We start from the raw sequence: 13,173 nt of genomic DNA, 5'->3' as shown, positions 1-13,173 counted from the left end.
AAATCACTCTCTCATCTTACCACCCCACACCCACCTTCCTTGCCTCTATCCATTTTCCTATCTTTACTCCTTTAACTCCTTAAATTTTAACACTAACACAACAGATCTGGCAACGTACTTATCAATTACATCTTTTGAATGTGAACTTCTCGTGGCAGGGCTTTTTCTCTTTTGTGCACTCATCGTCGATGTGCATTTCCCATCATGAAGAGTACCTGGACATGGGAGACTAGATGGCATCCACCTGCACGGCATCTAGTCCAGGGTTCTGACTCTGGCCTCCGAGCCCATGCGTGGCCTGGCTCTTGCCATCTCCCAGGCCCATCCCTCCCATGCACCTGTCAGCCTTTGGGGTCCCTTCATTTCCTATCCATGTTCCGCTCCTTCCAGCAGCACCTTGGGTAGCAGGAGCCTTCACCGCCTCCTGCATGCCTTTGCCAGGCAGAAGGCTTCTCTCCCTGCACTCTGCTGAATCAGCACTGCTCACCTTCCCTACTCTCTGGGCTATGGTTCGAGAACATGCTCCATCCCCTCCTAGTCGCTCAACTCAGTTGGTACTTAAAGGATTATTTGCTTATAATGCTATTTTGCAGATTCCCCGGCACTTTCCATATCATCTGGCACATAGTAGGGATAATCCAAACATCCTGAATGGATGACTGGACAGATTATGTGGATGGCTGGGTGGGTGGAAGGACGGACACAGTGGTGGGTAGATGGGACGGATGAGGAACAATGGTATTACGTGGCAGGGCTCTCATAAGGATTGTCATTATACACGTAATATGTTAATATGCTTCAGTGCTCAAAGGGGAGATTTTTTTTAGCCTTTGACTTTCTCATGTGTAAATGGGTGGAGACAGGTGGGTACCATTCTGATTCTCTAGATTCTCTGGCTTTACAGAGTCCTCAGGATGCCACTGTTGTCAGAGCCCCAACACCTCCCAACAGCAGCCCCCCCCCCCAGAGCTAAGAAGGCACCCCCCTGATTTCTTTTGATCCCTAGAGATGCAAGAGAAGCTGAGAGAAGGCCTGGCATGGGAGTCTCTGCAGCGGAAGAGAAAGAGGGGAGGATCCTAGGTTGGGGGGGTTCTGGCCTTACTTCCTCACTCTGGGCCAACGACCTCCATCCTTAGTTACAACAAAGGGACAGCAGACAACCCTGTCTTCACCCACGGTTCCCCTGCCCCTGAGCTCACCAGACTGCTCTGCATCCCACGCTCCCCGTCCCTCCTTCTCCTGGGGCGGAGAAGGGCTGCCTGTGCTCCCGTTCCTGGGTCTCATCTCCTCCATCCTCCCCCATCCTCCCCCCCTCCACTCACCGAGCTGGCTCCATCACATCAGCATTCACACAAAAACAAATTACTCCATCATTACAAAAATCTTTTTCAAGGAACCATGCTCTGTCCTCACCCCATTCCCATCCCACTTCTGGCAGAGCTTGGCCACACTCCCCATCCCACCTTCTCCTCCTGCTTGCTCCCAGCCAGGCCCCTCTGGGTTCCACCCGGCTCCTGCATAAAACCAGTCCCGCTGGAGGCACAGGTGGCCACCCAGCACTCCACGCAGTGTCTGGCACCACCCACCATACCACCCCCTGCACAGAATTCCTTTCAGGGTTTCACGTGGTCTTTCCTATCCTGCAGGACCAGTCAGTACCAAGATCTTACTATGAGCCACAGTGAGGTCTCCTAACAGCCCATCAAGGGAAAGCGCTGAAGTCCTCAACTGAGATTCCAATCTGCCACCTATTTGCTGGGTGCCCTGGGAAAAATGATGGATCTGAGTCTCAGTTTCCTCACCTCTAAAATGGGACTACTGACAACATGGTGCTCTCACAAGGGTGACATGGGGGAGCGTGTGTTAACAAAGGGCTCACGCACTAGGAGTACCAAGCAAATGCCCCTCAACGTGTTGGGGCTTCCGGCCAGGGAGCCAGCTCTCTTCTCCCACCCTGCCAGGTTCAATCTGTTCAGAACAGACTTTAGAAAAAATAAATCTGGTCTTTCTCTTTGCTGAAGCCAAGTAGGTGTCTAGGAACGGTTTTCCTGGAAATACACCGCAAAAAAAAAAAAAAAAAAAAAAGCTTAGGTGTGTACCTTTCTTGTTCAGGTCTCCTATTTTGATAGGAGTATGGATTATCCAGTTATCTTTGAATAGCACCCTTAAAATCTGTGCATTTCACACTATGTAAAAGGTCACTTAAAAATTCATTGGTAAATACTGAATTATAATTAATGAAGTGTAACAATGTTTGCAACTTACAGTTGACCCTCAAACAACATGGATTTGAACTGTGCAGTTCTACTCCATGCAGGTTTTTATAAATACAGTACACTACCTTAATAAAGGGTTTTCCTTAAAGTTTTCTTTTTTTTTTGTGTTTTTTTTTTAATTTTTATTTATTTATGATAGTCACACACAGAGAGAGAGAGAGATGCAGAGACACAGGCAGAGGGAGAAGCAGGCTCCATGCACCGGGAGCCCGATGTGGGATTCGATCCTGGGTCTCCAGGATCGCGCCCTGGGCCAAAGGCAGGCGCTAAACCGCTGCGCCACCCAGGGATCCCTCCTTAAAGTTTTCTTAATAGTATTTTCTTTTCCTCAGCTTATTGTGATACGGTGCATTATATATGTAGCACACAAAGTATAGGTTAACTGTTGACGTTGCCTGCATGGTTTCCAATCAACAGCAGCCTGTTAGGAGTTAACTTTGAACTCCACAGAAACTTAAATATAGGGGCACCCAGCTGGCTCAGTCAGAAGAGCATGCAACTCAGTCTCCAGCTTGTGAGTTCAAGCCTCCTGCTGGGCATAGAGATTACTTAAAAATAAACTTGTAAAAAAAGTTAAATATGGGGGCACCTGAGTGGCTTGGTGGTTGAGCTTCACACATACTTCACACGTATTCTCCATTTAATCCTGTAAGGTTATTAGCCCCATGTTATGGGAGGAAACAGGCTGGGAGGGGGGAGAGTGGTGGGCAAGAATCTTGCTCACACAGCTAGGCCATGACAGCCCTGGCATTAAGACCCAGCTCTGTCTGGTTCTAAAGCTCTGCACGCAGTATTGCCTCCAGCACCTGATTTGATTTACAGAGCTTAGACACCAAATAAACTTTCTTTTTAGGGCTGAGAACAACAGCTTTTACCTCGGGAGTGGGTCTTGGCCTCTCAGGCAGCGTTTGAATGGAGAATGTGGTTTTCTGGAGAAATTGAAGGGCCAGGTTCCCTCCCACCCTAACATTTCATGATGGGGGGGTGAACAATGTCAGGCCTCCAGAAAAAAATGGAATCACACCGTGAACATTCATAATTCATGGAAGATTTTACATTTGTCAACATTGTTATATTGACTTGATCCTCTTATACCTCTTCATTTTACCCCCCTCGATCCTATTTTTTTTTCCATGCATTTCAAAGTACAGTTGACCCTTGAATAGCACAGGGTTTAGGGGTTGTGATAATCCCCTGGCACGGTTGAAAATCCACACTTAACTTTTTTTTTTTTTAAAGATTTTATTTGTTCATGGGAGACACAAAGAGAGGCAGAGACATAGGCAGAGGGAGAAACAGGCTTCCTGTGGGGAGCCTGATGCGGGACTTGATCCCAGTACCCTGGGATCATGACCTCAGCTAAAGGCAGATGCTCAACCAATGAGCCACCCAGGCGCCCCGTGAAGCATTTTCAGCATATCCTGAGAATGCTGTGGCTCAGAGTGCAGCCCAGGATCCAGACCGCCTGGGTGTGAACCCCAGATCTGCCCTGTCCTAGCTGTGTGACTCTGGCCAAGCTACCCAACCTCCCTGTGCCAAGCTGCCTTGTTTGTACAGTAGTAGTAATAGCAGCCTTGTCATTGTGAGGACTGAAGGAGTTAATTCGGCCTAAAGGGCTTACGCAGTACCTGGCACATAGATGTTAAATAGTTTTGTTCATGGTAGGAATGTTAGGGTTTAGCAAACGGCAAATGCACAATAAATGGGAGCCATGATGCACCAGGCTCTCGGCCACCTAATAAGTCACAGGCCTCTCAAACCTCGCCAGTGTGAGGGACTGGAAGCCTGATGTGGAAAAAACTGAAGAACAATAATGGCCTGAGGACGCAGCCCAGGGAATGAGCAAAGTCATCAATTAGGGGCTCTTTATCTGCTATTGAAAAGGCTCCAATGTGTTCTGTCCACATCAAAGCCAGTCACAGTCATGGAATCTGTGCATGACTCTCCCTTAGGCTAGGACAACATGGCCCTGCACACACTAACCACCACTTCCTAAAAGCTAACAAATGTTCGTCCCTCCTCACTGGACTGTAAACAAAGCCAACAGCCACAATTTACTAGATTCCCACTCACCGGGCTCTTAGCAGGATTTCAGAGCCATGGAAGGAGCCACAGGTGGCTATCATCAGTACCTTCATCAGGCCAAAGAGGGGACAAGCTCTTCATGGGGCTGCCACTAGCTCTTTCAGCACCTTGGTGCCCATCAGAAAAAGGCACCCTCTCCTCCCTCTGGGCAGAGGCACTGCTATCCAGAATGCAGAGCAAGGGCTGGCTTTTAGGCACCACTTTTCCTACAGGTCATGACTGTACAGTGCCCAACCTGCCCAACCATACATGGATGCCTGGTTCCTGGGAGATGAAGAGGAGGTCTAGCCCAATAGTGTTTTATAGGGTCTCCAGGCTTCAGAGGGTATGGAGAATGTTCTCTGCCCTGTGAACAGAGTTTTCTAGCAAGGGCTTTGGAGTCTGAGACCTGAAAACAAGTCACTCTCATAGACGTGCAACCGTGGCCAGTTCCCAACCCCAGAGTCTGCTTCTCCCACCTGGAAAACAGGGATGATGTTGCCCAATCAGAGGCTGTGGGTTTTACATCATTCAATGAGCTGAGGCTTGGCATGTGACCAATGCATAGTAGGTGGTCAGTATATTCTGCAATTGGGGTAATCCTTGAAGGGTTTCCTTCGGACTGAGCACGGCACCCTTGTAAGCACCGCCCACCCTTCATGATGCCTGGGTCAGGGGAAATGGCTCTCAGCTAGAAATTTTACAAGTGGTGTGACCTCAGGCAAGGCCTGTGAACAGTTCGGAGCATCAGTTTCCCTCTCTGTAAAGTGGGCATAACTATTCCCACCTCCTGGAGCAGAGGGGATTCAGTGAGAAAGTTTAAGGAAGAACTCCACATGGACTCTGGCACCAAGACCGTCCTCGAGAGACCCTCAGCACTGCCACCACCACAGACTGGTGGCCCCAAGAACGGAACAGGAGCCAAGCAGAAAGCACTGGGAGGGGAACAGAAGCGAAAAGTGTGAGATGGAGAAAAAGAAGGTTTTATAAATAAATGGACAGAACTCTAGAATTGAAAGGGCTCTTGGAGGGACGCCTAAGTGGCTCAGTGGCTAAGCATCTGCCTTGGGCTGAGGGCGTGATCCCGGGCTTGGGGGAACGCCTAAGTGGCTCAGTGGCTAAGCATCTGCCTTGGGCTGAGGGCGTGATCCTGGGGACTTGGGATCGAGTCCCACATCGGGCTCCCTGCATGGAGCCTGCTTCTCCCTCTAAGTCTTTGCCTCTCTGTCTCTCATGAATAAAATCTTAAAAAAAGGGAGGGGGCTCTTGGAGGTCAGCACTCTACAGCTTCATATTGCAGATGGAGAAACCGAGGCCCAGAAGAGGAAGGGGCTTGCCCAGGATCCTGCTGCAGCTCCATGCTGGTTCCCTCAGTGTCCCCCACTCCCAGCCCAGGTGACTTCATACTCAATCTCACTGCCTCCATTACAGGAGAACCACCACCAAGGTGGGGCCCCCTAGGAGGAACAGAGAGGAGGGTCTCCAGAGCCCCACACCCCTTGCCTGGTGGCCCTGGCTCTGTGGCCCCTCGGGATTGCGGAGCCTGGACAAATTCCCCAGCCCTGCCCTTGTGTCCCGTGTGCAGATGGAAGCAGCTGGCCAGGGGCACCTCTGGGAGGGAAGCCACCGGGGGTCTGCTGGGGGAGCCCCGGCCTACCTTGGACCTGGGTCTGGTACACGATGAAGTAACGGGGAGTCCCGCAGCTCTCAAACTCCTCTGCGCTGCACTTCTGGGCACAGAGCTGCTCATCCTCCCGCTCGTGGAGGGGGAACCGCGTGGTGGGGAAGCCGCAGTGGCAGGCGGTGCCCGCCAGGGCCGCCAGCGGGTACTCCTGGAGGGGGGCAGAGAGAAACAGCCGCTGACCCCCCCCCCCCGGGGCTGCCCAGACTCCCCGGGGAGAGCAGGGCTGGACTTCCAAACGTCCTGCTCCACCACCCTCCCCGACCTGACACTCCTCAAACTTCACTTTTCCCAGTTTGGCCCCACTTGCGGACCTCGGACCCTCTCATTTCTTTCCAGCTTAATTAAGGTGTAATTGACAAATAAAACTGGCCCTTCGTACATTTCGGGCCGCAGAGGCAAGTAGCACAGAAAGAAAACACTGTAATTACTTTCTAAGGAGGCGCTGTGCCTGCCAAGACTCAGCCCCAGTGGGCTCTAGCTTTTCCTGCAGAGGGGAGATTAGTGGAGGGTTGAGAGGTGTCACAGACACCTGAGCACGGAGAAGTGGAGAAGGAGCTTTCCCCCGGAGGACTGGAAAGAAAACGGAGAAGAAAATGCCTTTCTCACTGTCCCGCGCCCTGGCACTGGAAACCCCCAGGCCTCAGAGCGACACGAAGCCCGCACTTTGGGAAAAGCTGTCTGAGCCCGTTCCTTTAAGCCAAGGAGGTTGCGGGTCCCCAGGTGTAGCTACGATCTTTGATCCTTGATCCTTGATCTTCGTGGGGACAGCTGCCCCCGGTTGCTCTAACTGTTCTGCGGAGCAGCTAAGGCGGAGCTAGGGGGGACTGGGGTTCAGGGGCGCAGGGGGCTGTCCTTTGTCCCATTCACCTCTGCTCCGGAATCCTCCCTGAGAGGAATACTCTAGTAATAAAGCAAAATCACGCGTCTGTGGCCAATCCAGCGAACTTTCCACAGTAGGTTTGGTTTCTTCCTAACATGTATTAAATAGGAACTTCACCTCTTAGCCGAAGAGCAGAGACAGAAAGGGAGGGAGGGAGGAGAGATGCTGGTACGCAGGTGGGTCTGCGTGGGCCCTGACTGACGGCATTTCTAACAGGTGATACATATCGAGCCTCCGCTGAGCTCCTGAGTCTCTTACACCCTCCACCCCGTGGCACAGGCAGCGCTACACCCCGCCCACATATTCCCTTCAATTTTTCTCCTGTGACCCCCTAAGGAGAGGAGAGAAAACTGGAAGGAGGCTTGCAGAGGGGCCTTCCTGTCCACCCACACATCCTTGTTTTTCTCCGGTCCTGCATACAGTCTGCCCCTTTGTTATACTGCTTTGCCCGTGACCTGATCATCTCACATGTTTGTGTGCCACCTGCAGCTGATCTGCAGCCTCCGGCGCCCTCAGGGACTGAGGAGTGTCCACCTAGAGGAGACACCATGGGGGAGGGCACTCCTGCCCAAGAGAGAAAGCTGGTCAAACCTCCTCATCTTACAAATGTCACCCTTGACCTTCCAGGATGCCCCTTCAGAGCAGAGCAAGCACTCAGGAGATGCTCGGTGACTTGAGGTTGCCTGGCTGCCCTTGAATGGCTCTGGAATCTTCTCTGGGGCGGCTCAGAAATTCAGAGCACAGATGTGGAGTCAGGCCCAGGTGTCAGCCCTATTCTCTTGTGCCCTGAGCTTGGGCAAATGACTTCACCTGTCTGGGTCTTGGTCTTGTCATCTGGGAGATGAGGGTGAAAATCCTCAACCCCAAGCCTCCGTGTGAGAGGTAAACTGAGGCCCATGGTGCAGAGGGCTGCATGGAGGACCTGCGAGGTGCTCCATAGATCAGAAGGCTCGCTGAGGGTTGAGTCAAGCAGGACAATTCAGAGCAGGCGGGGCATTCGGGAGTTGGGGTGCAGGCTTGAGCACCCAGCAGGAGCCACAAGCAGGCCCCCAGCAAATGCCAGCATCTTTGAGGAGAGACACCACTTCTGTGGATTCTGCATTCCCAGCACTGAGCACAGAGGCCTGGCACAAAGAAGCTTCTCGGCAGCTATCAGCCAAGCAAATGAATAAAATGGGCAACCACCTTTGTGTGGTGGGGAAGCGGTGGTTCTTTGGCCCCTCATGTAAAGAGTTCCTCTTAAAAGAAGGATGGAGGGGTGCCTGGGTGGCTCAGTGGTGAGCGTCTGCCTTCGGCTCAGGGCGTGATCCTGGGGTCCTGGGGTCCTGGGATCGAGTCCCACATCAGGTTGCCTGCAGGGAGCCTGCTTCTCCCTCTGCCTATGTCTGTGCCTCTCTCGGTGTGTCTCTCATAAATAAACAAATACAATCTTAAAAAAAAAAAAAAGATGGAGCTCCTCCGACATCACTGAGTGCCAATGATATACCTAGTCCTGCTCCGGGTATTGAGAAGGTACCAATGTTCAAGGCACAGCCCCTATTATTGTGGTGTTCACTGCCTGGTTAGGGACGAAGGATCTCAGGATCTCAGGTTGAGAAAGAACCCACAGGTCATCTAGTCCAACTTCAATCCAACGCCCAAAGTTCTGGATGCCATGCCTACCCTGACTCTACTTGCATGTCTCCAGTGATGGGGAGCTCACTCTGTCACAAAGTGGGGCTGCCCTTGCCTTTCCCTGACAATCTGCAACTCATGCTTGTGGGCCCATTTAAGAACATCACTCTCATTCCTGAACATTCCTGATGATTAGAACAAACCCACCTCCTCAAGAAATCGACCCCATGTCACTTCTACCCCTTAGATGCACATGAAACCATCATGTCCCTCTCCCGTGTCACAGATCACAAAAGTGACCCCCTCCTTATCCAGGCTGGGCCGCTGCCTCTCCAGCCAAGACCCCTTCCTGCAGCTGCTCCACACTGCCCCTCCTCAGAGTCCTGTGAACAGGACCCTGCGCTAACCTTCTCGGTGCAGAGGTCCACGCACTTGTCCACGGACATGTTCGGCATGGCAGCTGTCACGGGCAGGGCCAAGGAGAGGTTGTCGGGCCTGCGGAAGCAGCCTCGGAACACCGCACTTCCATCTGCAGGGACAGAGGGAGAAGCAGCGGTCAGATCTCGGCCGGAGAGCCACCTTCTGGAGAAAGCACTTTCAAATTAAAGCCCAGAGAAGGCAAGAGTCTTGCCCAAGATCACAGAGTGAACCAAAGTGGAAACTAATCAGCTAAATAACTCAGAGTGTCCTCCTGAACCCTGGGATCACTGTCAACAGCCCAGGTCACAGAGACGTTCTTTTGGGGCCACATCATTCTTTGTCAGGAGCCTGCTCCTTTCAGGCCAGGGGGCATTTTCACAAAAGGGGACAGGTGAGAACCACAGGCTGCCAACGTCACAGCAGGTAAAGGGGGTTAGGGTGGGAGCCTGTGGCACCCACCACGGGTGTACACAAAGATTTAGGAATAAGGATGTTCACCGTAGCATTTATTTAAAGTAACACATGAAAGTCTGGGAACAGCCTAGGAGTCCAACGATAAAGCACTAGACAAAGTACACAACAAGACAACGGGCTTCTGTGCCCCCATCAATCGTAAGTGGTATTCAGGGTTACTTTAGACAGATGAACATGTGTTCAAGAGGTTAAATATAAACTGAGACGACGAAACTCCACATATGATAAAATAGCAGTTTTATATAAAAATTCTCTCTCACTATTCATCTCTAGAAGGACCTGTACTAACACGTCGATACCCACTGTCATCTCTGAAGAGCAAGCATAATGGCCATCATACGTCAACGTGCCTAGGTGACGGCGCCCCGCTGTTTGGTCAAACATATGTCTAGGTGTGGCTGTGAAGGTATTTTGTAGATGAGACTACGATTTATTAAGTAGTGGACTTTAGGGAGACTTACGGGAGATGACCCTCGACGTGGGTGGGCCTGATCCAATCAGTTGAAGGCCTCCAGAGCAACCCGTGAGGTTTCCCAGAGAAGGCGGCATTCTGCCTCAAGGCTGCAGCATTAACTGCTATCTGAGTTCCCAGCCTCCTGGTCTGCCCTACAAATTTCAGGCCTGCCAGCTTCCACAACTCCATGAGCCAATTCCTTAAATAAATCCCCTAACATATATATATATCTCCTACAAATTCTGTTTCTCTGGAGAACGCTGACTAATGGAGCAGCATTATAGGCAATTTTTCTTTCCATCTTTTTAAAACCTTTCCTAGCTTTTTCTACAGTGAATATATATTTTTAATACAGTTAAGACAAATGTAAAAAAAATTTTAGGGGCACCTGGGTGGCTCAGTCAGTTGAGTGTTGGACTCTTGATTTCCACGCAGGTCGTGATCTCAGGGTCGTGAGAGCAAACCTGGCATGGGGCTCCGCACGCAGCATGGAGTCTGCTTAGGCTTCTCTCTGTCCCTCCCCCTCTAATCCTCCCCCTCCGCACACATGCTTGCTCTCTCTCTCTCTGAAATAAATAAATCTTAAAAAAAATTTTTTTTTAAATGCCCCTGTCAAACTTATCAAAAGGCTCATGATGCCCATTTAAAATTGAGGTCAGCTGTTCTCAAATTTGAGTTGCATGAACCTTTCCAGAACACAGCTGTCACGGAAAACCAAGGACACCGTTCATATGGTGCAGATCAAAACCCGGAGCACAGAAATAGGTGTCATTTACTGAGTGCCCACCACGTGTGATCTACTCTGCTGGGAACTTTACTAACATCATCTCATTGCACCTTCTGGAAAGCTCTCCAAGGTCTGGAGTAAACTCTCGCTCTGCAGCTGAGAGTAGCGGGACTTAGGTTAAGTGCCCATCACTGGCAAAATGTTACTGTGGATCATCTCTGAAACAGAATGTCAGCCCTTGGCAAAAAGGGAAGCAAGTTGCAAAAACCATATACCTCCATCTAGGTCTGTCTCCATGTCTGTCTGGAGTGTCAAACCACCCTGGTGGCATAGCCACATACGTTGATGCTTATGTGCAGGGGAGAAGACACGGAACTGCTCCCTGAGTGGGAGGGTGGTGGAGGAGGGGAAGGGAGGGAGGGAAGGAGGGAGTTGGGGAGCGATCGCTCTAAATGTCAGCTGTCACCCTAGTGATTATTTCTACCACCTGGCACCCAGTAGCCCAGAGTCGTTCCTGGCGGAGCAATCCAGCAAACTGAGAAGACATCTGGAATCTGGGTAAACAGCTCATTTCCAGAGCACGCCGCAGGCTTGCACCATCCCATCCTGTCTTCCCTGCTTTCCTCGGCCACTGCTCCAGGCTGGTGAGGGAGATGGTGGTGGCTGTGGTAGCTGGGGGTGCTCAGGGTGCCGCAGACCCACTCTGTGGTCCTACAGGCCACAGACCACACAAATTCTCTCCCTGTAGAGGATGGCACTCCACCCCCCAAGTGAGGAACTGTCACATCCCAAATGCCACTCGAGTCCCAACCCATGACCCAGAATGCTCAGAGGGAAGCCCCACGAACTGATCAGTCACCCTGAGGAAGATGCGATGATGCTCAGAGGATGTGCCATCCACAGTGAGGCCAGGGAGGGGAGTCAGGCATTTGAGCTAAAGACTCTCAGCAATGAGGTGGGAGGCCCAAAGCAGGTGTGCAGACCCTCACTTAACCAGAAAACTGTTAGCTGGCAGCCCGCTCAGCTCTGCCTTGCTTCCAGAAAGAAGGGAGCTCGCCTTCCCTCTTCAACTCTTGCTACCGCTGATTGAGCCCCTGCCAATGCCAGGCTCCATGCTGGGTGCCTGGCATCCCCTTCCTCTTCACAGCAGCCATCAGCCATCACAGTAGATGGCTCCTCCCATTCTACAGACAGAGAGTCAAAGACTTAAGGGGTCTCTCTGCCTTCCAGTGCCACGAAGCAGTCCAATGACAGTGAAATGATGCCACGTTGCTCTGTCTCCCAAGTCCATGCTTTATCCAGGTCCATTAGAATGATGCTGTTATGAATTAGGTGCTTAGAGGGGTATCGGGGTATCACTGTGGCTCCCGCGTCCTGGTCACGTGCTATCTGCCAGGAACGAGGCTGAGCCGCTCCCACACGTGGCCTTGTGGAACAGGCACATCACCTTGGTGGTAGGAGCAGCCGCGTTTTTACGGATACAGACACAAGGCTCAGAGGGCTGAACCCACCTGACCAAGTCAGCCAGCGCAGAGACGCAGAGCTGAGTCTGCAATCTAAGTGAGACACCTCCTCCCCTCTGGGTGGTATGATTGGCTGCTCTCTGGATGCCGGCCACTGTGTAAACACCTGACATACCTTACCCCCTGTTCCCTACCAGGAAGGCCTCACTCTTCCCATTATATAGATGGGGACACTGAGGCTCAGAGGGGGAGCGTGACTCGCCCAAGGCCACCCAGCTGACAAGTAGCAGCTTCTGGAGTCAGATCCAGGAATGTCTGAGCTCAGAGGTCTCACGCTTTCTGGGCCGTGCCTCTTTAAGAAGCCACCGTGGGGCCTCATATTAACATTTTCAAAAAACGCTGTGACACTCATTTTGCCTCTCCCGCCCTTCACACTCACTCTACTTTGACCTCTCGTCATTCACAAAGTCAAGGCTGTCACTCTAGGATATCTCGACGCTAGAGTCAGATTTTCTTTAAGTACCAAAGAACGCCCAGATCTTGACCCTGAGTTTCCAAAACCATATTCAAATTGTTAACCTTCCTCTTTCCAAGCAGGATCCTAGTCAAAAGATCATCCTATAATCCCCCTGGGTCATGGCTGAGGCTGGGAGGGTTGCTATGGGAAATGACCTGGGGGCTGAGGTCCCTTTGGGACTGGGGCAGGCCTGGGGATACTGGAGAGATCTGAAGCCCACCACCTCTTCCCCTCCAGGTGCTTCCTTCCTGAATGCCTCTGCCCCTCCCTTGAGATCATGAACAGGAAGACAGAGTTGTTAGATGGGGTCAAGGGTGTCAGGGCACCTGTGGGGTGAGTGGCACCTGTCTGAACATCAGTGGGGCAAGAGGTCAGACGGTTAGCCATGGGCCTAGTTGCAGTGAAGGTGTGTCTGAGAGGTGGGACAGGTGTGTATAATGCATGTGACAAGGAGGCAGAGTGTGTGTATGTGTGACTGTGGCAATGTGAGTGCAGATCTTCCTGTTCGGGCATTTGGATGCTCAGTGCCGAGGCTGCGAACATGGGCACCGCGGGCACGTGGGTCTGTGTTTGTGGGAAGGTAGGGCCGTGTGTGTGCAG

The 13,173-nt window shown here is 51.7% G+C and overlaps 1 protein-coding gene across 4 annotated transcripts in view; it reads right to left on the bottom strand.

Moving 5' to 3' along the window:
• Nucleotides 1-13,173, bottom strand: part of WSCD2 (WSC domain containing 2) — a 117,399-nt gene that overhangs the window by 15,656 nt on the left and 88,570 nt on the right. For all 4 annotated transcript variants that reach the window (XM_041729365.1, XM_041729367.1, XM_041729366.1 and 1 more), the window contains exons 5-6: nt 8,926-9,047; nt 5,998-6,172 (exon numbers count right to left, since the gene is read on the bottom strand). In XM_041729365.1, the coding sequence (XP_041585299.1) occupies nt 5,998-6,172; nt 8,926-9,047 (297 nt within the window). The remainder of the gene's footprint in view (nt 1-5,997; nt 6,173-8,925; nt 9,048-13,173) is intronic.

Source organism: Vulpes lagopus, chromosome 14, assembly GCF_018345385.1.
Source record: "Vulpes lagopus strain Blue_001 chromosome 14, ASM1834538v1, whole genome shotgun sequence".
Taxonomy (NCBI): Eukaryota; Metazoa; Chordata; class Mammalia; order Carnivora; family Canidae; genus Vulpes; species Vulpes lagopus.
The sequence above is the reverse complement of the archived record's forward strand: the minus strand, read 5'-3'. Positions and strand labels throughout refer to the sequence as shown.